Source organism: Python bivittatus, unplaced genomic scaffold, assembly GCF_059951505.1.
Source record: "Python bivittatus isolate LINGU-HERP-01145 unplaced genomic scaffold, Pbiv_v1 ctg000080_np1212, whole genome shotgun sequence".
Taxonomy (NCBI): domain Eukaryota; kingdom Metazoa; phylum Chordata; class Lepidosauria; order Squamata; family Pythonidae; genus Python; species Python bivittatus.
Window position 1 is genome coordinate 73,119,896 of NW_028277035.1, and position 26,801 is coordinate 73,146,696.

General features: G+C 37.6%; 1 protein-coding gene across 1 annotated transcript in view; it reads right to left on the reverse strand.

Moving 5' to 3' along the window:
* Positions 1–26,801, reverse strand: part of CHL1 (cell adhesion molecule L1 like) — a 93,526-nt gene that overhangs the window by 38,632 nt on the left and 28,093 nt on the right. The window contains exons 4-11 of the mRNA XM_007427096.4: positions 25,286–25,408; positions 23,623–23,793; positions 19,006–19,047; positions 17,342–17,459; positions 14,601–14,782; positions 7,552–7,683; positions 4,844–4,990; positions 3,695–3,806 (exon numbers count right to left, since the gene is read on the reverse strand). Coding sequence (XP_007427158.1) covers positions 3,695–3,806; positions 4,844–4,990; positions 7,552–7,683; positions 14,601–14,782; positions 17,342–17,459; positions 19,006–19,047; positions 23,623–23,793; positions 25,286–25,408 — 1,027 coding nt within the window. The remainder of the gene's footprint in view (positions 1–3,694; positions 3,807–4,843; positions 4,991–7,551; positions 7,684–14,600; positions 14,783–17,341; positions 17,460–19,005; positions 19,048–23,622; positions 23,794–25,285; positions 25,409–26,801) is intronic.

Sequence of the window (26,801 nt, forward strand, 5' to 3'; positions counted from 1 at the left end):
AATAACCTTGGAAACACAACCTATACAATGGTTGTGCCATGTTGGAAACACAACCTATACAAACAAGAAAAGTATTAAGAACTAATTTAACAGCACCAACCCAGAAGTAGAAAGACTGATTTCCAAGATCAAAAATGTTCTGTGGTATGTTTTTAAAATTGTTTTATGGAAAAGTTATTTTCAGACATGTTGTTAGTGGCTGGAGGGAAGTGATAACAAGCCAGTTTTAGGTTGACAGCTGAGAAAAAAAGCAAATCAAGGATATCACATAGAATTAAGAATACACCTCCCTTCCTTTAGAGACCTAAACTATGTGCAGTTCTAAATAAGGATGGAGGGAATGTGAACTCCAGGTAGAAGATATGAGGAATGGTTTTTCTTTACATGTCACATTGCTACCTCTCCATTGGTCTCAGCATGGAAGAAAATTAGTGATGCCTTTTCCATGCTTGGATAGAGAGAACAGGTGATCCAGACACCTCCCAGAAAATGAAGACTCTTTGAATCTGATAGATCCAAAGTAGATTCATCTCACCCCATTTTAAGGGGGTATCATCATGGTCAATGGGAATCCCAAAAGTCATGATCTGCACCACAGATCAGTCTATGCAGCAGATCTCCATCTCGGTGCCAGAGATAGCTCTGCTTTATCCTAATCTCCATTAAACCATTGCAGATATGGTCTGTTCTATTAGTCTTCTTCTTGGGCATTATAGAAAACAGTTTTCATTTATGACAAGCTGTACAATAATTCACAAAGGGAGAGTCAAGGACTGGAGACAAGAAATAGGTGCCTTGCAGAATGGAGGATCTCTACCTCCCTTCCTCCCCAAGTTTTTGTGGGACAGTGGGATGAGAAAAAGAAGGCAGGGAGGTGTTTGTTTGTTTTAAAGATTTGTGTAGCCACCCATCTTACATGGCATAACCCTGGATAGCTCACCCCAAACAGGAATAAAACAATAAAAACAGTAGAAACAAAAACAACAACAACAACAAAACATAAAAATCAGCAAACTCCCCCCACCCCAACCGCACTTTCCAGTGCCCCAAACACAACACATCCCCATATATCCAAACAAACTGTAGAACTTCCCTGGACTCCAGCCTCACACTACCCCAAAGCTTGTGGGAAAACCAGGTCTTTATAACTTTTTGGAAGGCTCAGAGGGTAGGGGCCTGTTGGATCTCAGAGAGAGGGTTTTCCAAAGGGCAGGACAGCTATGGAAAAGGCACACTGTCTAGGTCCCGACAGGTGGCAACATTTAAGGGAAGGGACCTGGAACTTGCCCACCCTGTCAGACCTAGTAGAGCAGGCAAATACTCTCAGGGAGAGGTAGTCCTGCCAATAACATGGCCCTGTGCTACTGAGGGCTTTCAAGGTGATAACCAGTACTTTGAATTGCACCTGGAAAGAAACTGGAAGCCAATGCAGCAGTGTAATATGGGCAAATTATGTGGTGCCCAAAATTGCACATGCTACTGCATTCTGGACCAGTTGTAATTGGCAGATAGTCTTCAAGGGCAGTCCCATGTAGAGTACATTGCAGTAATCCAACCAAGAGATGACCAAAGTGTGAGTGACCATGAGCAAGGCCTCATGGTACAAGAATGGGTACAACTGGTGCACAAGACAGATCTTTTTGAAGCCCCCTCCCCCTAAAACCATGGCTGCCAACTGCTGTTTTAGCAGGAGCCATGAGTTCAGGAGGACTCCCGAATTGTGGATTACTTCTGAATGGGGGAGTGCAACTCCAATAAGAGTTAAAGATGGTATCTCACCCAAACTAATGGGATCAAAACCCCAGAGCCACCATCTTGCTAGGGTTGAGTCAAAGCCAATTCCTCCCCATCCAAACCCTTACAGCCTCCAGGCCCTGGGACAGCACTGGGATAGCATCACTTGGTCAGCCAGGGATGGATATGTATAGCTAGGTATCACCAGTATACTGATGATACTGCATCCTGTGCCACCAGATGACCTCTCGCAGCAGTCACATGTACTGTAAATGTTAAAGAGGAAGAGCAAAAGGTTGACTTGTAAGCATCTGAATGCCTAGTAGCAACACTTACAGGAGTTATTTCAATAGAGATAACAGATATCTATGTTCAACCTGTATAGACTTGACATCTGTTTATTTATTTCCACATTAATGTGTACACATTTAAAAACTAAATACTGATTTTGGAACATATATTTTTTTAAAAATAAATATTTATAATTGCATTCTATCTAAATGTATACACTTGTATATTGATTGACATGTGCCATCAAGTCGGTGTCGACTCTTAGTGACTGCATAGATAGATTTTCTCTATGATGATCTGTCCCTAACCTTTCAGGTCTTCCACCCATCTCCACTGTGAATCTATCCACCTTGCTGCTGGTCATCCTCTTCTTCTCTTTCTTTCCACATTTCTCTCTCTCTCCTTCTAATGTTTTTATATTTTATACTATATATATAGATAGGATAGATATAGATATATTGTAAATATAGAGACAGAGATGGAGATATATTTTTCTTCTTTATAAAATATCTCTATCTCTATCTCTATCTCTATCTCTATCTCTATCTCTATCTCTATCTCTATCTCTATCTCTATCTCTATCTCTATCTCTATCTCTATCTCTATCTCTATCTCTATCTCTATCTCTATCCATCAAGTGGTACAGAACTTTCCAAAGCTACTAGAAACAATACTAGGGATAATTAGCATAGACAGTCCCAAAGAGATTGTCCTTTGATTATTACAACTTTAACCCTGTTATGTACATAACTGTAGCAGAATAGAGATGGAAAGTAGGAAACCAAGTGATTCCACTTTTATTTTGCACTATTAAAGAAACAGTTTGGTAGACAGGGATGTTAGATCCAACAAAATCAACAGGAACATTACTTTCTGATCTGTAATCCAGGAAGTATTGATCAAATCAATATCAACTGATAAATATTTAATTGCTTATGTAACTCTGCATTTCAGGATCTGTACTGAGGTGCTTGTGCATCAGTGTATGTGCATATGTGTAAGTGAAAAATAAAGAAAGGCCTTGGGGTTTATTAGAGGTTTGGTGACTGACAATAGTTTTCTCAGAGCTTCTGGAAAGCTCTCTCTCTCTCTCTCTAATCATCAGGTGGAAATGGTGCTAGTGTTACAAGGCAAAAAAAAAAAAAAAAGGATGTAGAATCAGACATGAGCTTTTAAAATTGTTTGATCACAGCAATGGATAAAGGACAGTGAGATATACAGGGGGCAGTCTAGTTTAAGTTCTGTCATACTGTCAAACAGATGAAGCTAAATTTGAGATAAGTTTCTTTGCCATCTGAGAAAACAGGAAACTTTGAGGAGGACTGGAGTACATTGGTATCTTTTCAAAATTATATTGGTTTTTCATTAATTCATCTAATTTCCTACTGAGGAAGGAAATCCTCTGAGCAAACTGAGGGCTTATCATTTCCATGATTAACAATGTACAGCTTCATTAAAACTATCATGTTAACACTTTAAACTATTTAAAATAAAGGTACCTTATGGGTATTCTATAATCAGCAATTGTCATTGTACACCTTTTTCTTTTTTAAAAAAGTGCATTTTTTGTGGTGCGATTGAATTCTGGCAATCAAATATAAATAGATTAAAAAATGTCAATAGCAATTTATGAAAAAAGAGCTTACTAAGGAACTGAAATAAAGCTTACCAAGAAATATCTGGTGTAGGTACAGCAAAAAACTGACAGTACAAGCGACTTGCATAACCCACTACTGCAACATATTCTTCGGCATCTGGAGTTAATATTTCTGGGGGAATATCTGAAAAAGCACATGTGGATTAGCAAAGAGAGAGTCAGGTCCAAGAGTCCAGTGGAGGGGGGGGGGAGGTTTTACAGAAATATCCTTTATCCTAGGGCAGAAAATATGCTGTGGCTTTGAGTTATATTTATTTCTTGGAAATTTCTTAATCTGCTTTTTCACTATTATAAACAATGCAAGTGCATTTTTAGAAGAAAAGCATTGGAGAAATTATGGACATTAGTAATCTTTCAGGGATTGGATATTTAAGTTATTTAAATATTTAAGTTATGGCTAAAGCCTTTCTGAGGATTTAATGCACTTTTTTGACTTTCCAAATTTCCATCTGTATTTAGTAATTTGTTAACAAATTTCAGAAATATGACCATGAGGGGAAGCTCTGAGAGCCACAAAACAGAAGTTTGGGAAGGCAACTGCACCTTGTAGAGTATTCAGCCCTGATGTATCCTATAGAGATTAGAACATCAACCAACCAACCATGGATTCCGAAATGGTTTTATAGTCCACCAAAATTACACTGTATTAATTGTAGCCTCTCCAGGGTGTGTTGGCAGTATTATAAGGAACTCTGCAAATATTTCACCTTGGGTGGCACTGCACTTTTTGGCTCAAAGTTTTTTTTTTTAGAAATTGGAAAAAATCACCAGTCTTTCTTACTGTTGGCATAGTTTCCATTTTTCCTAAAGCACAGAAAATGATATCATTCCTATTGTTAGCTGCCAGGTTTCTTATTGTAAAATGCTAGAAAATTAAATACATCTTTTAGTGGATCAATGGGATTTAAAAGTGTGGGAAGTTTCCTTGGCTGAAAAATTATTTCAGCAATAATTAATTTTTTAAAAACCTTTTACTGGAGGATATCACCCTTTATTGCTATTGGCCGTATGAACAGTCTTTTTCCTACTAGATTACCATTACTCTCACATCTGTGAGAGGCAGTAGCTCTCTTCAAACCAAAGTCCTTTCTGAACCTTGTACATGGCCGGTATGGGCTCTGACACAATCTGAACCTGCTATTCCCAGTAAGAGTAACTTACCAAGAACATCAATGTTTGCTGTGGCAAGGATGGCACCATGCTTGTTAGTAGCCTCACACTGGTACACTGCAGTGTCACTCAGCTCCAAGTCAGTGATGCTGATCTCCCTTGTTGAAAAAACAGCTCTGCTGGATTTTATTTTGTTATCTGCCAACAGGATAAGAAATTGCTGAAGTAAGAGACTTCCAATTCTTTGTTAGCACTAATTTTTCCTATGGCAGACACTAGTCTTACAGCAAAGGTGAGAATGTGCAGAGATCATTTGTTAATCCTTATTGTATATGCTGCATTGAAACAAATTTAATTGCACAACTAACAAGGAATGTTACAACATCATGACAAACAAGGCTTACTTTGTTTCAAGCTTAACATTTCCACATGCGACTACTCACAAATGATTTGTTTTAAACTTGTTTAGGAGGATGCTCCCTGGTTAGCTGTACCCACAAGTATCATGCTGGTTGCACATGGTTACCTTTAAAGTTTAAAACAAACTGCAGACAACTGTTTTCCTAGTAATACAGCATAATCACAAACTGTCCAAACTTACCTTTCGTTTTTTGTCCTTGAGGCAGGTTATTACATTAACCTTCAATTTTAGGGTCTAGTTATCTCAGCCTATCTGAACTTGGAAGCTAAATACAACCAGGCCTGGTTAATACTTGGATAGAAGACCACCAAGGAATAACAGGGATTATAAACTACACTGGAAAGTTAAAATATATATATATATATATCCCAGAAGAAAGCAAGAGCAGCCCATTTCTGTACCTTTGCCAAGAAAACTGCATCACTGAATTTCACTTTTCATCTTGGGCTAGTCAGACACCTTCCATAAGGCATGATTAATTCCGATGCTAAATACAATATGTTGCAGAATTTTCCTAACCAAGATTCTTAGAATTATACAACTAGAGAGCTGGAAGTTATCTTTGAGGTTATCTAGTCCATCCCTTGCTTATGGCAGGATCTGGTGGAGCATCTCTGACGAATGACCATTCAGTCTGATGGGAATGGACATTGGGACTGAATCTGATAGTGAACCTGAATATGTGGAAGTTGTACCTGCATATGAAGAGATAGGTGGGGGGCTGGCATATGAGAATGTGTGCATCTGTGATAGAAACTGTACTCAGTGTTCTTGTCAAGAGTGATATATTACTTCCCAATGACATTCTGGTCAAGAGTGATGTATCCCTTGCTTGTTTTTGTGCAAATGACATGTCTATGCAATTTTTAAAGATAGTTACGTGCTTTATGGCTTCCTTGTAACCCCTTGCTTGTTTTTGTAGTCTTTAAGCTTTAAACATAGCTATACTATTTTAATACTTTCATTGTATCCTTGAAGATAAGAATGGTTGTATGATTTGTGATTTCCTTGATCCTATAGCAAAGATGGGAGATACCAGCTGTGGTCAGTCTGATAAGGGGCCACGGCTGGGGCAACTGACAGGACATACAAGATCTATATGCCTGTAATGTTATTATCCTGATAGGGTAAGGGGAAGAGAGTTGGGGTTAAGATAAGTTTAAGATGGATAATGAGTAATAATTAATGTATAGCCGGAAGGATGTCCATCTTTGTTTGAAGTCACCGTGACCTGGTGAAACAGATGTTTGTAAGAAGTTAACCCGTTTCTTTGTTTAAGCTGTCACATGGGTCCTGTGAAGAAAAAGTATATAAGCTATGTAAAATCTGTAATCAGGACTCCCTCCATTAGCTGGGAGTCTCCAGTTTGTTTAGAGCTCTAAAATAAAGTGGATAGAAAAAGTCTGATTTTCATCTTGGTATTTTGTCCACCTCGCACCAAGTCCTAAACCTGGTAATTAGGGTTGATTGGCTGGACCCAAACAAGTCTCTGTTTGAAGACCTCTGGTGAAGAAGACTTCACCTGTTTATATGGCAGCCTTTTCTTAGTAATGTTTTCCTTGTATTACTGCTCTTTGCTTTGTTTATATGTGAGTACAAAGATATGAATTGGGGGTGGGGTGGGGTGGGCTTAGATTCCCAATCTTCTTGGTTAATTGACACATCTGATATTTTGAGATTATGCTGTGGGTACTCAAAGAAAATGGATACTACAGGACTGGTGGTGGTGAGATTGTTCCCTGCTATCCTTTCCAGCTCTCTAGGACATTTATTGTTACCTCTTGGCTTATTTTCTTTTTCTAGGGAGATATACATATTTACAAACAAATATTTGTAAATGGTTGTGCATGCTATTTTTTGAATGGACATCTTGGTGGCTATTATGCAAGAGCATCCATCTAAATATGCCCTCCATGCCAAAAATGTTGGGGATCCCAAGCTACAGCCAATGGTTGGATGAGATTAGTCAAATATAGCTACTAAACTGCAGGCCTGATATGAGCATTATGACTGGAATTCCATAACTTATTATCTCTGAGAACAAAAAGAATTCAGACAACTTTATCAAATGGTCAATCAATCAGTCACAGTATCTCTATTATTAGGAAGCCAGCCCAATGAAGCAGATTAAATTTATGTGTTCTCAGTGTGTTTCTTTCATACTAGCATTCCCTAAATTGGTGGTGTTGGATTTTAAGAAACAGACCCAGTCAGGATGACCAATGGCTAGGGATAATGGAAGCTGAAATCTTATGCCTCTGGAAGCATCATATTGGAAAAGGCCAGTTTATGTAGCTGTTCGCTACTATTGAACTGTAGGTTTGCATCCTATGCTTACCTTCAAGAGGAATTCCATTCTTTTTCCATTTTATAGTTGGCTCGGGAAAGCCAATAGCTTCACAAAACAGGACAAAACTTCCACCGATACTGTAAACTCCACTTTTTGGTTTGCTTACCCAGGTGGGTGGTTCTGTTGAAAAAGTAATTACCAATTTAGTCACTATTGGGACTACTACCATAAACACACACACACACACAACCTGACGCAACAATGTTTATCTGGTGTGCTAACTGCACCCATAGTTGAAGAAGGATAATCTGGTCATAAGAATCATATTCTATAAATAAGACTATTTGAAACTAAAAATAATGCAAAATGCAGTGGCTAGACTTTTGTACAACTGTACTTTGTAGATTATGTTACAGGGTTTGTTTGTTTTCCTACAGTTCAAAATGTTTGTTCTGAACTATGAAGCTCTAGATAATTTGGAACCAGATTATTTGTTCCTGTACTTGATAGCAACATTCAAATTGAAGAACTCTAAAGGGAAATAAACTGGCTTCTTTCTTTTTACTTTAGGCAAGTAGTAAAGAGTCTTTTATACCGTCAGGGTTTAATTGCTATAGAAAGTTGTATCACTTACTTTTTCATTTTAATTTTAAAAAATCTCTCACACATTGTATCGTGTGACACGCTGTTTACTTTTATGTGACCAGTTTTGCGGTATTTTTAAAATTCTCTCTAGACGTGTATTGGGTATAATGATCAATGTTACGTTTAGTAAATAGATTAAACAAATAAAATATAATGTGGAAAAGACTTTTAAAGAATTTTTTTGAAAAAAAAATCAGAAACTGAGCTCTGGGCATATCTAAAGCTGGAGCAAATGAAAATGATGTGAAAGACACTAGAAACCTTGTTAGAAAATTAGGCTGAGAAAACTGAGCTGAGAACAAACTAAAGCAAGAAGATGAAGAATCTTAAAATAAAGCATGGCAGGCCATAGACAATAATAGAGCTGTTCTGTCCTGTCCCGTCCCGTTCCGTCCCGTCCCGTCCCGTCCCGTCCCGTCCCGTCCCGTCCCGTCCTGTCCTATCCTATCCTATTCAAGCATGGGCAATATTGTACCAAAAACTGCTCTGTTTTTCTGACAACTTTCTTCCCCCATGAAAGAGGTATTATATCGCCCACTTCCCCCGACTCCATTCTCACTTTGCAACCTGTCTGGCCTGGCTTTCCATGATGTCTGATCAGAAAAAGTTTCATGGGAGGTGTCCATCATTATGAGAATTTTAGTTTTAGGGAAAAAGTTAAAAAAAAAATCCATTATCAAAATGAATGAGAATGTTTCAAAAGCCGCAGAAGAAATGTTCAGCATAATTTGTCACAGGACAAGAGAAGCAGGGAAAAACAAAAGCAGCATTCAATTAACCAGCAGATGGCACTCAGGAACAAGAGCTGCTGAAGGAAGCAGGTTGGAAAAACCACCAAATATTATTCCTCCCTTTTCATCTCTTGTTTAACCAGGCTGTTTCCACCCAGCCCCTGCCCACAAAACAAAAACAAAAACAAAAACTGTTCAGATCTTCAGTGATTACAACATGACTACAATTTATTTCTGAACTTTGCAAGATTTCTAATTGTGATTGGCTCTCCAAACTCAAGCTCATCAGAGGTTAAAATATGGAGAAATGCATAAATTGTATATATATATATAGTGGATAACTCATATTCGTCACAGAACTTGCATTTGCTATCAAGCTGTCCTCCTTATACAAGAAAGTTGCTATCCTAGAAAGTTGCAATCCAAACTTCAAATCATGATTTTCAGGTAATCCTTACACCTACTTTATCCCCGCCCTTGCACAATGGCCTTAAGAATCATATCAGGACAACTGATATCAGGGATTTGCCCTAAATCTGACTATAAAATTAATTTATTTGATGGCTGTGAAGGTAGGAGAGGAGCAGGAAAGAGGAAGTCAGCCTCCAAAAGTCTTTTGGGAAGATTACAAGTGCAGAGTCAAGATAAGGAGTGAGAAAGAAGTGGGAGAGGACCTTCCCTTTCCAGTCTCTCAACTATTGTAATTGTTACTATCTCCATTTTTCTGGTAAGAAAACGAAAAATGGAAAACGGAAAACGGAAACAAAAAACAGAAAACAAAAACAAAAACAGAACAACAGCAGAGCTTGACTACCATCCTGGTCAAATACCTGGAGGAACAGCCAGGTCTTTAATGCCTTACAAAAGGCTGATAGAGTCGGGGCCATCCAGATCTCTGAGAGGATGCTGTTCCATACGGTAGGTGCTGCCACAGAGAAGGCATGACTCCGGAGTCCAACAAAATGTCATTGTTTAACGGAAGGGACCTGGAGCATGTCCTCCCTGCTAGAATTGGTAGGGTGAGCAGAGATGATGGGGGACAGGTGATCCTGCAAATAGCCTGGCCCTATGCCATGTAGGGCTTTATAGATGACAACCAGCACTTTGAATCACACCTGAGAGCCCATTGGGAGCTCCCCTGTCATCAAGTCCTGATACACTAAAACTTTTTTCTTCCGCCTCAATAGAATATGAACCCAAATTACAAGCCTTACAAGAGTAATGGCACAATTGTGTGGAAGCCCAGTTAGCCAAATAAGGCAGAACTGCAAGACAGTAAGACCAACAGCCTGGAGAATGATGAGGGCCAGATGTGAGTTAATCTTGCATTGGCATAGCTTGATTGGGGTTTTGCCATCCAGAGTGAAAATAGAGTGACAGTTTGGCAAATTGTTGAATATGATGGCAACATTGTCCCTTGTTGCTCCATGAAGAGGAATTGCGACCTGTTTGCAGCCTAACCTTTTTGATTCCTGACTAACTCCTGACTATACTTCTAGTTTGACTCCCTCTGTACTGCTGGCTCCAACAGTTGGACTAGATTTGGATTAGTCTTCTGATTAGTCCCTTGTGGTGACCTGATTACTATATGGTTTGCCAGGGGCTGATACTCATTTTCAGTATCCCCAAAGTAGAAGAGAACAGAGACTTTTGGATTAACATTCCAGTAAATTTTGCCCCCCTCTGCCACTCCAATTCCCATGGGTCCTCATGGTGCCATAAGAATTTCTGCAGCACAGAGCAAAATTACTGCTTCCTTTTTATCAAATCTAGCAAAGGCTGATTAAAGAACAGTCTAACATAATGTTCTCATGTTGTTGTAGTACAAGGCAGGATACACGCAGCCCCCGAGTCTGTTTTTGTGGCCCCAGAGCATCTTTGGACAAAATTGCCGAATTCCAGTGGCTTAACAGTTCCTCATTCCCCTTTTACCTTCCCTCTATTATATATATTATATATGTATGTAGCCTCCAGAGGAATTAAGTATGCAAGAGAATTCATGTACCCTCAGATAAAAAGTCCACAATTATTACCAAAGACTACAGGTGAGTATATCAATGGCCAAAGCTGTGGGGAAACTGAGGGTGGTAGAAAATAAAAGTCCCTGTCATCAATCCTTATCTGAAAACACAGTCAAGCATTTGCTATCTTCCAATTATTCTCTAATCTTCCTGCACAACAGAAAGCAAATCTCAAGGAAGGACATTATCGGTCAAATTTCAAGCTTATTTTCATTTTTTCTCCCTTGAGTGTATGTTTATTTATTCCATGTTGTTCCTAATACATCTATATCTATCTATTTGTACTGCAAAAACTAGGAAAGTGTTGAAGGAATTGCTTTCTATTTCCAGTATATATATAAAAATTCATGAATTAGATACATTTCAGTTAAAATTTTCTGTTTATGTTCCTACAAATTCCCAGTTTACTAGTCCCAGTTTATTTGCCTTCCTATTATCAAAAGAAAGCAAGACAGAGTAAAAAGAACAGTGAACATATATACAGCTAGTTACTTCTGGACTGACTTATATTTTACCCACAGTCATGTTTTTAGAGGAGACTTGGCTATAACTTGACTGAGGTCCAGTGGAGTCAATTATAGCCTATAAAGTCAACAAGTGAAATATTTCCACCAAATGAGCACTAGCTCTTTGGCTATGATGGAACAGGATGGAGATGTCACTTCTGATTAATGGTGCTGACATTTTACAGTTCACAAACGCAAGAGATGGAAAGGAGTCAGACATTGGGGGGTTGGAAGAAAGGAGGTTGCTCTGCCCTGCAAAACATAGAAAACTTCTGAGAATAAGTAGAAATCGTGTCAATGCCATCGAGCTGGTTTAGCAGATTTTATTGCTCATAACATTGCCCTACATTGGCATTAATGAAATGCAGATGTACATACATCTGTTGTATCCTATTTAATAGAGCAATGTTTTTTGTCTGAATTTGGAACCATAATTCTATGCAGCTTAATTACTCTGACTCCCTTAGCCATTTGGTAAATTTTGCAGCTTTTGCAGTTACTTTGAAGGCTTTACTTTTTCAGGCAACATTCTTGCTCCAGATTGTTAAAATAGTCAACTATTGTAGAGATATTTTAAGCCATCTGGAATTTATATCTAGTAGTCAGCAATCTGCATTATGGACTCATTTTCATACCCTATGCAACATCTTTCATTTTGTTGGTCGCACACATGCCTGCACACACACAAATACACACACATACCCTTCAGGATGAGCATCTATCAAGTCCAATGGATAAGCATAAATAATTTTAATGCATGTGTGCTTAAAAAGTGGCTTTTTAAAGTAAGAACAAAATGAAGCACAATTACTTGAAATGCTTTTTTTGAGGGAGGGGGTCTCTGAATTCCCTCTAGTACTGGGAGGATAAAAGAAGGATATACATCACAACCAAGCAAGAAACATACGTGTGCATTTTTCATGTTTTCCTGTACTCATTTTTCTTACGTCAAACAGTTGATTATTTTGAGAAAAACTCAGATGTATCTCTAATTATTATGGCAAATTCACACAAAGTGTCAGCTGCATAATGGCTGCAAATGTGTGTAAAAAATCCTCAGTGGCCAGCCATAAACTTCAAAAGCTGGAGGAAAGTAATGACAAAGTGCATCCACTTAACCATTTTTATGCCTGCCACCTTATCTCTCCCTACTCCCCATCTCCAATAGCTGTATTTTTTAGCATGCTGACTCTAACTAGGTTCACACACTGCAGTGAACCATAAGCTTTTGTTTGTTTGTTTGTACATATTGTGCTAATCTAGCCAAAGTGGCTTAGCATGATATACCTACCCTGGCAATTATTCAGTGCTATACAGTAATATTTCAATTTAATGAACCTTGTTTAATATATTTTGAATGCAGCAGACATCTTGCTGTACACTGTATACTTCCCTAGAGGCGTAAAATCCAGTTTATCATTTTATACATGTGAAAATATGAATCATGTAAAATATGCATGCATAAAGTCCCATTCATATTTAACAGATGCCCAGCTTTATCTGTCACTTATTCTCCCCATTGGTCCATTACGTTGATTGTAACACTGAAGGAAGCCAAGGCTTTCTAGACCAGTGTGTGTGAACAGTGTTGGTCACTGGAGAAAGCAAGAATTAGAATCAGAAAATTCTACAATATGCATGCAAGATAATACTTCTATATTATTTTCTTTGTACTATTTGAAAGAAATGGTTGAATCTAGGCCATTTTCTAAAGAACTGACTTTATAAGAAAAGAATAACCAAGAAGAAACTAAAGTACAAAGATGAAGAATCTTAAAATAAAACATGACAGGTCACAGACCATAATAAATTATTCTATTCAATAAAGTTGGGCAATATTGTTCCAAAATCTACCCTGCTTTCCTGACAGCTTTCCTCTCGCATGAAAGAGGAGTTATATCTCCTAATTCCCCCAACTTCATTCTCAGTTTGCAACCTGTCCAGCCTGGCTTTCCATGATGTCTGATCAGAATATGAATATATTCCATACAAATCTCTGGTGAAATGAATGTACTACAAAACACAAGAAATTGTTAAATGTCTTCAACTACAACACAAGTCAAACAAATGGAAGAATCCTGGACATCATCATGAGAATGTTTTTCTTTTGGGGGGAAGGAAAAACAAACAAACAAACAAACATTTATTTTCTATCAAACTGAATGAGAATGGTTAAAAAGCTGCAGAAGAAAATTTCAGCTCAGCATAATTTGTCACAGGAAAAGAGAAGCAGAGAAAAACAAAGGATGTTATACACTTGCGAGGCTTTTATGCATTGGTAATAAAATTGTAATGATTTTAGCATAAGAGCTCTTCATTAGAATTATTTATTTCAATTTGACTATACTAACAATGCAAATCTATACATATTCATTCAGAAGTCACTGTAGTGACTTTAGTGGAATTCTCTAGTAATGTTGTTGCATTCTAAGGTTAGATATCCACAACAGATTTAAACTAGTTTTATAACTGTTCCTTCTTCCGATTGATGCTTGGAATTGGGGAGGCCAACAGACATTTAATAAAGATTTTGCAGCATCCGCACAAAATTCCCATGATCCTTTAAAATGAGCCATGTGTTAATAGACACAATAATTGATTTCACATATCAGAACATATGGAGAGAGCACATATTTTTCCACCCAGACAAATATTTGTGTGCAAAACATCTGATGTGAGGAGAAAACTTTTATAGCCAACATGATGATTTGTTTCAGTTGAGACAGCAGTAATTTAACATATAAGATGTGCATGATTTGTTCCATAGAAATGATATATGTGTGAAAACATATGATTGATTTTAGCTGAGAATTAATTATATTGTACTAATCAATGCAGGGAACCGTTTCAGAAAATTTTGTCATCTTTCACAACAGTTTCTGCAAAAGCATCTTAAACATTAGATAAACTGGAATGAACATGTATATTGTTTGCCCTATATTGAATTGTATTTTTATTAGAAATTGTGTAAGGAGTAAAAAAATAGTAGGTTTTGTTCATGTAAAGGTAGAAATTGATAATTTGGTTCTTTTCTAACATTTAATTCTCTTATATATGTTCTACTCAAAACAGTCTTAAAAGCTTAAAATAATTTCAGGTTAGGCCATCAGACTTCCTAATAAATATTTTCTACTTGATTTTTGAAAAGAAGGAATATCAGTCATTAGGTTAGTGTATGGGATCATTGAACGTACCTTCAACACCAACTTTGAACTCATGCTTTGTTTCTCCTAAATCATTGGTGGCTAAACATTCATAGGTTCCTTCATCATCTCTAATGACTTGTTCTATCTTCAAAACTTTTCCAAAATTCTCAGTGACTCCTCTGAAAATGCTGCCTCTGTCAATCCTTCTCCATGTTAAATGGGGTGTTGGACTAGGATGAATTAAAAAAAAAAAAACAGAAACAAAATATTTATGTTAAAAAGTCACATGGGTTTTTACTCCTCATTCCACAGCTCTATCTTATTTTGATTCCAACCAATGTCTATATAGACTAATGATGTTCAATATATCACAGTAAGCTGTGGTTTCTTTTAAACAGTTTGTTTAAACAGTTTGCTTCCCCATACATATCTCTTTTTCCACATTTGCCATCTGTAAGTCAACAACAAACTATTATTTCAAAATGTGCATTGCAGAGTATCTCCTTTCTGAAGATGTTGTGTAAAAAATATTGAACTTACATATGAGGCTTGGATTTTAAAAAGAATGTTTCCTCAATCTGACTCTGGAAAAGGATAATCAAAGGGGGAAAAGGTAACGCTGAGTATTAGGAGTCAAGAAATATGTTTCGTGAAAAGAGTGTGATCTGTGAGAAAGTTGGTATTTACTGAAAGTTGAATCTACCCATTTATACGGAGTAATGTTCCTTCCAATATGCTAAGTTCCTTTTTGTTGATTAGAAGCTAATCATGATAAACACAGTCAGTTCACCTCTTGGGTCATGAAGGCATGTGATGGCAGAAATGAAAGTGAATACATGTGCAGCAACAAAGGCACGCTAAACATTTGGGTTCTGCTAGTTTGTTAAAAGAAGAAAATGGGAGCACTACTGCACAGTCAAACCACGGAGGGTCAGCACAGGGCCAGCTGCTGCATTCTTGAGCAGAGAACAACACCGTCTTTGGTGTTAGCTGCGTAGTAACTGCATTTTCTTTAAAGTATGCTCTGAGGCTAGAATTGAAGCTTTCTGGAAATGCAGAAGATCAGTGGTGATGCTTTCAACAAAGATTTCCACTGTACTTAAGGGAGAGTGGCTGCCGCAAAGAAGAGGAGAACAAAGAATAACACCAAAAGGTGAAACCTCTGTATATATATTTTTCCCCTAGTGAAGTAAGATAAAACTGAGAGGAATGTTCTCTTGAGAACAGTACAAAGGCAGGTTCTACAGTACCAATTATGTTCCAGTCAAAGAAGAGATGATTCAAGAGCTGTGCAATCGTGGGCTGGTTCTGTTTTAATCCAGACCACCTCCACAGCCAGTTATTCTCTAACTCTGTCCAACAGGATATTAGAAAAGGTCATCTTTTGGCAGCTTTATTTTATCTGTATGGAAAATTTATTTCTCCAAGCTTCTTCACATTTTTACTCCAATCCCTTTGAAGTAAGAGTGTGTGTTTCCCTCTTCCCCCCTTTTTTTCTACCCTATTTTTTTTTCTTTTTTCTTTTTCTTTGCAACCACTGCTTAAGAACAGGAATCAAGCTCCACAGATTATCTGAGAGGCCATTCTTTCCAACATGCCTTTTAGCAATCTTTTCGTTGCTATATACTCATTTTCAAATCTTCTCTCATCCCCCTTCCCATTTAGCTAAAGCAGGACCTCCAGCAAAATGTGGTTCCTATTTTTAATGGTCTCAGGAACAGCAATTTTATCAGAAGCCTGAGATAACAAATATGCACAGCTACAGTTGACTGGGGGCTTCATTTAATTTATATTACACTCTTTATTTTGTATTTTGAATAGAATTACTAATTTTGCCCAGCTAAATAATTAGAATCTGCTCTCTTTGCTCTTCTCTGAAGGAATAGCTGAAACACTGTGTGGTTTATGTATATTAAGAAAAAAAATGGAAGAAGCTGATGTATATGTGGTAACTGGGTTCAGTTCAACAAAATGTACTTTTGGTCATTGTTTAAAGATCCCTTCATGAATATGTATTAAGAGCTGATTTCAATTTTGAATCATGCTGTGGAACATAACTGGTAACATGTTTGCTGTTCTAAGCAAACTGACCCAGTTTGGCTATCACACTAAGCAAATCACCATCCATATAATCACGTGTCTATTTTCTTACTAAAACCAAAGATAAGAGATTTGCATTGCCTGGAAGTTATATTTTTTATTCTCCAAAGGAAGTACAAATATGCAAAATACTATCTGTTGGCTACTATAGATGAAAAGATAGGTTGGAATGCCACTGAGAAGTTGAGAAGTTTATTTCCTCCAGTCCACAATGGCTTTATAATCATAAATGGGGTTAAAGATTTTGCTGCAAGGACAATAATCAATGCTTTGCCCTCCTAGCCAGCACAAATTCTCTAAACAAGTGAATATAAAAGGGACTTTGTGTTTTGCGGAATTAATGTGAATTCTCATAACAAGAAAGAGAGAAGTTCAGACCAGGCTGCTAACTTAACATTTCCAGCTGGCTTTCTTGTTGCCAGCGCTGTGCACAGCATAAACAGGGCAGAATCATGTCTGCTTGTTCTTGTGTCCATCTGTTGGGATGGCAACATGCCAAGGGCCAGGTTAATCTCAGTTCCAGGTTCCTAAAAAATAATAGGGTTTACAAAGCCCATGTATTTACAGTAACTTTTTGTAACTTTAGGTATCTTTTTTTTTTATTGCAATTACTTTTACTTCTTTTGTAATTATTCTGCTTTTTTCTTTTCTGTTGTTTTTCAAGTCAGTTCTAAAATAAGGATACTCACAGTCCTTCAGCAATGCATTCCAGAAAAAGATCCATTCCTTTCATGACTGTCACTTCTGAACTGGGGCCTGAAGATTCAGGGATAAGTAACTTGGGTTTTCTTTCTTTGATTAAATTTGCTAAAAGGGAGAAAAGTAATTTCAGAATTCTTGAAATAAGATGAATTCAATTCTTCCTAATTCTATCAGTCATGATCAATAAAAAAAATCAGTGCTAATTCATTTATATATATTTTACATATTGGAATCAGAATGATAATACTGCTTCTTCTTTCCTGCTAGGCCATTCCCCCCCCCCCAGCTGCTTTAGAACATACTTCTGAAGTTTGCAAACAAAACACTACACAATAGAATGTGGTATGTAAGTTATAAATTGTGGATAAATTTTATGAATGCAGTATATTCCTGACATGTAAAACAAAAATTCATTGTAGTATTTGTGGGTCCCAAAGCTAATTGGTATTAGCTTTGAAAATGGGAGAAAATGGCAGCATTTTTCTACTTACACTCCTATGTGTGTGTCTGTGTGTATACATACACACAGGCAAGGAAGGAGCTAAAACCAGACAAACAAATGTATCATAACTTTGGAGCCAGGGAGGAAACAGGGGAAAGCTGTGTCCATCATTTTATAGTATTTTCTATTTGCAGACTAGTTTTTGGTTTGGGGTATTCAACTGCATAGCTAAATTTGGAGATTACCAATCATGGCTTGTTTTTGAAAAGGGTGGCAATGTTTCAGGGAGGAGAGATGACTTTTTATTTTTAAAGAAAGCTGTAAACACCACTCTTAAATATATAGAGATTTCATGAAATATATCTCTATATATTTAAGAGTGGTACTTACAGCTTAGAAGTAGCTTTCAATTTAGCACTAGATAATGGATGAGGAGTTGACCATTTGCACAGCATCACATTGGGGATACTCCCATTCAAATTCCCCTTGCTACTAACTAATTGGGGAAATGGAGAATATAACTTTTCCTAAAGGCTCTATCTTAATCTCTGGGAGGCCAGATGAGCCTCAGGAAGCCCTTCTCTTCCCCAGAATCTGTGGTCCCTGCAATTATCCAGCATTCCTTCCTCCTCTGGTAGGGAAGCTGAGAATTATGGTTCCTCACAGCACTCCCAAACAGAGATTACATTGTTTTCTCTCCTCATCTGTTGATTGGAGGTAAGGAACATAGATTTTATCAGTAGGAGGAGGCTGGGGCAACTCAACTGCATCTTTTGGGTTGAGCTCCTTATTGGAGATTATGGAGAAAATCTATCTGTGTGGTTGCTAGGCATGGGAAGCAACTTGATGGTACGTAATCAATCAATAATCAATCTCATTAGAGAAGGAAGGGGTGAATGGGGAAGCTTGGCAGTTTGGATTAGATCCAAAGTTTAGAGTTCTCTATTCCTGTTTTATTGGGTAATCACAGGCAAATCACTATGCTTTCACTTAGTCAGACTTCTTTTGGTGGAAAACTGATATACAAATGCAATTAAAAATGGAGGATGCAGTGTCATTTTTTATGTAGCGATGCATATTATCTGAAGAATACCAAAGCATATCCTGTCATTTGCATGTTTCTGTGCAAAATGTAATATATTTTAAGTAGGATAGTTTATTCAGTTTAAACTGAATTGAGGAGTGAAATGTTAAACAGTAACAACTTACCCTTAGCCGCATTAGATGAACTGGAATCATTAGTATATTTTACTGCAACAGACAGAAATGGAGACCAAATGGAAATATGAATGGTGATGAAATTTATCAAAGAAATGATGGATATAATAAGACTGAGTAAAGAATTCAGATTATGCTGATGTAGACCCATTTGCAAGGCAGACAATCACTTCATTTGTTCTATCCATGTTGCATGAAACTGAAATTGTTAAAAGTATCCTCATCTGAAATAGGATGGGGAGGAATGCTATTTGCATAAAACTAGATTATTCTGCCTACCTCCTGGGCTGAGATTATATTATTCCCACTTAAAACAAATTCCATAATTACTGAAGATGCAATGCAAGCATGCATAATGATAATGAACAGATGTACACATGATGTAAATACCAAAAAGATGTCATACCTAGATAATATTTTTTAAAAATTAGGACTACTTCATGCAGGGCTCTTCCTCATGGTTCATTTAAAGTCCTTTCCACCAATCCTTCATCTGGCAGAAGATGTCTGTTTGTTTGTTTGTTTGATGATACTTATAACCTATTTATTTATAACCTGCCCAGAGGAATCTGGGCAGTATATAATAACTAATACCAACAAAAACAAAAAGAACCGAAATCACGGTAAAAGCATCATCGCCAAAAGAAAACGAAATTCAATGTAAGCACCTCACAACCAGTTAACTGGGGCTTAAATTTTGCTGCCCCATTACTGATTCCTATCTTGTCATAGGCATAATGCTGCCAAATGACTGTGTCTTTATTTACTGAGTGCAAGGCATGTTGCAGTAAGAAATTGGTGGATTCCCCTGGCTTTGTCTCCTTCCCTCCCATCAAACAACACTAGTCACTGGAGAAACATCTACCACTTTGTCTCCTTAAAATGGATTGAAACTGCAGAGGTGAGTTGTGATGGATGGCTAGACTGAAGGATTTAGCTGTCTGTCAAAATTAATCCCAGGCTTTGCAGAACTGTTTTTCACAGGTGGGCCAAAGGAACCGAACTAATAAATGAGGTGCCATGGAGAGGCCATGCAGTGAAGCAGAAGGGAACTCTCAAATATCTCCACCCATGAATGTTCCTACCAACACAGGTTTAACACTCTTTCAGAAGAATTGGACTCTTCCAGTGCTCAATCCAGAATGGTCCTGGAAGACAGTGCTCAAGGACCAGAGATGAAGGGGCTAGAGTGGCCCATGAGAACTTGGACAATCCCCTCCCTTCTCGAGTCATTGGACTCATCAGGATGGTTAGTGATGTGTTTCAGATTGTGTCCATGGCAAAGAACAACATGTTGGGGTGAGAGGGAACATAGTAATTTAACTCTAACATGGCTGAGAGAGCTACTGCTGACTCAGAGAAAGAGGCTGAACTGACACCTAGACTTAAGAGAACCAAGGACAGGGAGGATCCAGTCTCAGTGGCCATGTCTCCAGTTGTGAAACAAGTCTCCTTATAATTAGGTGTCCTTGGAAATTGGGCCTTGTTTGTAAAAAGGATTCTCTTAGTTTGCATCTGAGACTGGATAGAATTCCATCAGCCTTAACAACCTTTTGGAAAACTGTTTGGGTTTATAGACTTTCTTAGAATTTTATTTTAAATCAAAATTGTGGAAAAACTGGATAAAATGAACCTGTACTTGAAAATATTTTCATTCTTATCAATATTGTTTCATCTCAGTCTGATTTGTGTGTGTGTGTGTACATGTCCACGCAGTCTTCTTGGCAACGCTTTTTAGAAGTGGTTTGCCTGTGCCTTCTTTTTAGGGTGAGAGAGAGTGATTGGCCCAAGGTCACCCAGCTGGCTTTGTGCCTAAGTCAGGACTAGAACTCATGGTCTCCTGTTGTTTAGCCTGGTGTCTTTAACCATACTTGACTAAACTACTATCTAGACTATAGTAAAGCACTCTACGTGTGGCTTAAAGAATATCCAGAAACTATAGTTGGTTAAAAATGCAGCTGCCCACATACTTTTGGGAACACATAACACCAGTTTTAGGTACCCTGCATTAGTTCCCAGTTGGTTTCTGGATCTAATTTAAGGTGCTGTTTTTGACTTATCCCTTCATGGCTTGGCATCTGGATACCTTCAGGACAGCCTTCTTCAGCCAGTTTCAGCCTGGCTGATTAGATTTAGCAAGAAGAAATAGCTGGAAATCCTTCCAGCTGTAGGGAGGTTTGGGAGGCTGAGGCATTGATGCAGCACCAACATTGTGGAATAGCCTTCCTGTGGAGATCAGGCTGGCTCTCTCTTTGTTGCTTTTCTGCAAGCTCCTAAAAAAACAATTGTTTGGAGAAGCTTCCCCTGATTTGTTTAATGCTGCCATCTTTTATTTTCTTTCTATTATTGTAGACTTGTTCTCTTTTTCTTTTTGTATGGGGATTGTTTTATACTACTTTTTTTTCCTCTGTGTGAACCACTGAGCAATTTTTGATTAAAGTGGCATACAAATATGTTAAACAAACAAACTGTCTTTCCTTATGTTTTAGATTTTCCCAGTTGCAGTGAGTAGAAGAAACAAGGCTGATAATGATAAAATAATGTAAAGTTTATCCTGAACTATATAACAATAAAATGAAAATGGATTATTCCTGACTTAAAGCAAGTTAGGTGAATTATCCTGGGGGGGGGATTAATTTTATTCTGCAGAAAAAATAATTAGGGAAATAATTTAATCCTATCTTTCTTGAGATAAATGAAGAACCTATTTATTCTCACACAGTGGCTTAGTCTTTTCAGCATGTTTATGTTTTAATAATATATATATGCCAACATTTAGTACAATCCTATATGTGTTTAGGGGGGACGCGGTGGCACAGCGGCTTAATGACGCTGAAAGTTGCCGGCCAGAAATGGTCGACGCTTCAGCGGTTCGAGTCCAGCCTTCGCGTTAGCAGGGTGAGCTCCTGTTTCCGCCCCAGTTCCTGTAAACCCAACAGTTCGAAAACTCACGTGAGTAGATAAATGGGGACTCTCACTGCGGTGGGAGGAAAAATGGTGGCGGCGCCTTGCAAAAAAGGAGTCGGGAGCAGTTGCTGGTAAAAAAGGGTGCGAAGCAACGGAAACCCCGCCTCCTGCGCTCGCCAGCTGGGCTCTGCTCTAGGAAGGAGGCCATGGCAAACCACTTCCGAAACAATTGCCTTGAAAACTGCAAGGACTCGTCCAAGCAGTCACTGCAGAGTCGGTAACGACTGAGCGCAGATTAAAAAAAAATATATATATATGTGTTTACTTAGATGAAAATCCCATCTAATTTAACTGGGCTGAATCCAAATATGTGTGAATAGGAAGAACTGTAAATGCAAAAAAAAAAAATCATAAATAATAGGTTTAAGGTCCTTCTGTTTAGCTAAAAGTTGTTTCATGCTGAAAAGAGGTTGTGTAAGGATCTTATCCAATCATATTGTTCAAATATGTTTATAAAATAATGTCAGTTGTGAGCAATGTTCATGTATGGTTTCAGTAATAAATAAGATTTTAGAAGGACATACAAGTGAGGCACTATCGTGACAACAATTTTGGATTATGTGGGGCAGCTGTCACGAACCACTTAAGAAAGTAGCCAGTATCATAGTAGTGATATTAAAACTGCTACCCAGGGCACTCATGTGTTGCTACAGAGACCAATTTGGCAAGATACATGTCATAATCAAAGTCTATTTCAGCAACATAAAGCATACCCTTAACAGTTTTTCAGTCCCAGGTAGCAGCCCCTAGCTAAACTTCACTGATCTCACAAAAGCTAAGCAGGGAAACCTGGTTAGTACTCAGATGACATATCATCAAGAAATCCCAGAGTTGTAGACTATACTGGGAAATTAAAAAGAAAACCAAGAAAAAAATCCTAGAAGAAGGCAGTGATAAACTAATTCCATATTGGAAAAAAAAGAAAAAAAAGGGGAGGGGGGTCAGGTGGTCACCAAGAGTTGACTTTACCTTAACAGTTCTTCCAAGGCAGTTAACTAAATGAGGAATCATTCAGGAAGGAACTTGTATAAGGAGGAGGAGACCATATCAATGCAAACATTAGAATTAAGAAGAGAAAAGAAGGAAGTTTCAAATGAAACTTCAGACCCTCAGAATTTCCTCGTGGCCCACAGGAGCTCCATCATTGCAAATCATTCTGTGTTCTCATTTTGGTGGGGTTTTCTCCATTTAAGAGAAAACAAAAGGGTTAGCTATATTGCTGACAAGTGCCTCAAATAATATATCTCATGCTAATTCAGCAACAAAGCACACATTACTCTGAGTTTCCATTTATATTAAAGGGAAATTACCATTTGGTGTCTCTGAAAAGAAGCTGATTTCCATCCAGATCACGGTTAGACTTTTATAGTTTTAAAGTACAGAACAAAACAAGAGGAATCTTTTGGTGAGCTGGCAGCTGCATCAGTTTTATGAGCTGGGCCTAGCTGTCATCACTAGGATTGCAATGGAGGATTGAATACATTTGCATATATTTCTTCAGTGAAAATGATGATAAAAATAAATCCATGTCACATGTAAGAATTACCAGAAGAACTAAAGATTGGAGGCAGACATTAGGGCAGGGGCAAGATACAGGTAGAAATGAAGAAGGAAAAAAGAGAACCAAACTCCCAGACTTACAACGTGTAACCGTCAGTGTCATTGGCATTTTCTGTACAATAGTTCTTAATTTTGGAAACGCAGCAAAGCAGCAATAATCACTACGGCTGTCATCTTCTTCCACATTTGCAAAGTAAAGATCCCCATTAAGGCCCATGGAGACCCTTTCATCTTGTGGGATATGCTGCAAATCTAAAAAGGAAAAAAAATGGTAATGATTCAGTGTCTGATCCTTGATCCCAGGTAAGGAAATAGCTCTTCAGTATTAATAATGCATGTGACTTGAAAGAACCTACAGCATATTTGCTAGTTTTCTACTATGCTATGTAGGGGGAAAAACATTACAAGCAGAATAAACTGCCTGGATACCCTATGCACAACCACAAAATATATGCTATGTACGTACTGCATGCTTGATACTGCATATATTTTCCTGTGACAGAATGCAATTTTTGTAAAAATAATGCATTGTTTTTATTTTGCATTTATTAAAGAATTATTCAAGCCAGGCCTATACTCAACATGTCATGGCTGTCAAGAAATCACTTATCTTGTCACTTACAATGGGCTTGGATGGCACATAATATAAAAGTATAATGTCTTTCCTTTTTTTTTTTTTTGATTTGACACAATGTGTAAACTAACTCATTATATGATTCAATTTTATGTGTAAACAAGGCCAATGGGCTGAATGTAGCCATATACTTAATTCCATAATGAAATTCTATGTTTTAATTTGAAAATGAAAAACTTCAAAGGCAATTCTGGGAAGAGAGCAACTTGGACTATATGAGAGAGATGGTGTGCTGCTGGCTTTTGGCACAAGCTTTTCTAAAGGATAAAAGAGAATTTGCCCCACTGAATTCAGTAGGGGCCTGACTTTGCTCCTCCTTTCTTATCATGGTCTCTTTGGCAACTTCAGCCCCCCCTTCTGCATACTGACCTATCCATGCTGACTCATCTACCCTGTTACAGAACACTGTGATGTTTCTTCCTTCTTCCTCACCAAAAACACACACATTTATTGAAGTAGCTGCACCTGTTTGAAGGGCCAGCTCCTTCTCGTACCTGGATGGGCCTCTTAAAAGATAAGGGTGTCTGGGAAAGAAAAATATAGACAGTTCTATCACAGTGACCATCCTCTCACACTATTCTTATTCCTATGTGAAAGGAAGGCTTTTCTGTTTTTACCACAGTTCTCATTGATTATTATTTGCAGTAAAGCTGTTTCATGTTCACAAGCAAGTTTTTTATTATTTATTAGATTTCCCAGGGAGAGGGAAGGAAATGGATCCATTTTAAAATAAAGTGCAAAAGCGCTAGTAAGAGTCCACTCAACTCCCAAACCAAGAACTTCATTTGCTTTGAGACAGGATTGGATACATACAGAAATGGGGCTCACTGAATCAGATCCAAATATAATTCCTTATATTTTCCTTTTCCATGATATAAGATTAGTAGATGTTATAATAAACAGCATTACTCTTTGCGACTGTCTTTTAACTTTAGCATTAACATTTTCTAATCCATTATCTGTAATTTTCAGTTCATTACTATGTTCTGTTAACCACAGAAAATACCATTTATCAATCCTATGCAATTTTAATTGAATTCAAGTTATAGAAAGACTTTTGCAGAGAGATTCCATTTGTAAAGATGTCAGGAGGAATGGGCTGGTACTCACCAATATTCATCCAATAAATGTGCAATGGTGGGATGCCTTTGGGAGGATTGCAGCGCAAAACCATTGCATCACCATGTTCTACATCAATGGGGTCAATCTTCTCTTTGGGAAATTTAGGAATACCTGTTGTAACAGAAACACCACAAGAAGAAGCAAAATAGCATTTGTAATTATTTTCCTGTTCTTGGCATTCTCTTTATTAATTTTTACCTGCCTTGGGTTTTTTCCCCTGTGTCTCTTTTATTCAGAAGATAAAACAGAAATTATTGAGGGAAAACTATATTGATATATATTCTGAATTTGAATGATTGTCCAGTGGCAATTTCAGGCATAGCAGTGACCACAATAGTGATGTATAATTTGAATTGTATTTATCATGATTACATTCTTTCTTCCCATTATACAGATGGCACATTTGGTTTTACTTTTCAGATGATAGGAGTTGGCCTAAGGAGTAAGTGGAGTGATGCGGCCCTTTAGCAGCTTCATGGTATTTAATTTTATATCAGTGTTTCAGTATCTGCACAGGGTCTAGTCTATTCTGTTTCCAAAACCTACTTGATCTTTAAAGTCTAAAGTTTAACAACTTGGAAGCAGTTATCTGAAAATAATTAATTTATCCCATAAAAAAAAATCCCCTCTCACCCCTACGGGTGGTACATGTCTTCCTCAATCTCGGGTCCTCTACCAGAGGCCTGGGAGTTTGAGGGTTCTGCGCAGTATCTTAGCTGTTCCATTTACTTATTCTCACATATTCCTGTTCTCACGTACTTACCATTTTAAGATTATCTTCACAGCCTCCCTTCCAAATTTCTCAACTAAATCTGCAGATTTGGTTTAGACAGAGGTGGTATCATAATTCTACAATATCCTCATTAACTGTTTTCCCTGAGATCATTTCAATGCCAAAAACTTCTTTTGCTTTTCTAAATCTTTAAATCTTTTAAATTCTGTTTCAATCTGCTGTTTTTTGGTTGATGGTTATACTGCATTTTAAAATTGTATTGATGTTGAAATCCACCTAGTTAGAGTGGTGTGTAGATGTGACTTGTAAATAAATAAACAGAAATACAGTGAAATGTTACAATTCTAATGTTTATCAGAATAGCCAAATGGCTTGCAGAGTGTGATTTTAATACCATTCTATCATTTCCTGTATTTTCAACAGAGCCTGCTAAATGTAGATAAAGAGTTATAGCAGCACTGAAACAAGAATCTGTATAGTGAGGATGAATTACATTACATTGTTCTAATTTAAAAAAAAAACCAAAAAAGGTCCAGATTTTTATGGCTCCCATTAGGGATCACTGTAAGCCCAGGTTTTATGAGATGAAATCCTTTGTTAAGCCAACAGCAGTTGAGATAGCATCAAGGCACTTCTTCATTCTCACATTTCAGGCATGCTAGGCCATGATACAAAACTGTTGTCATCTAATCATTTGTGTAATAAGCCATAGCTGAAAGAATGAAGCAGTATCAGTAACAAAAAGAACAGTAGAAGAGCTACCTTAGCGTC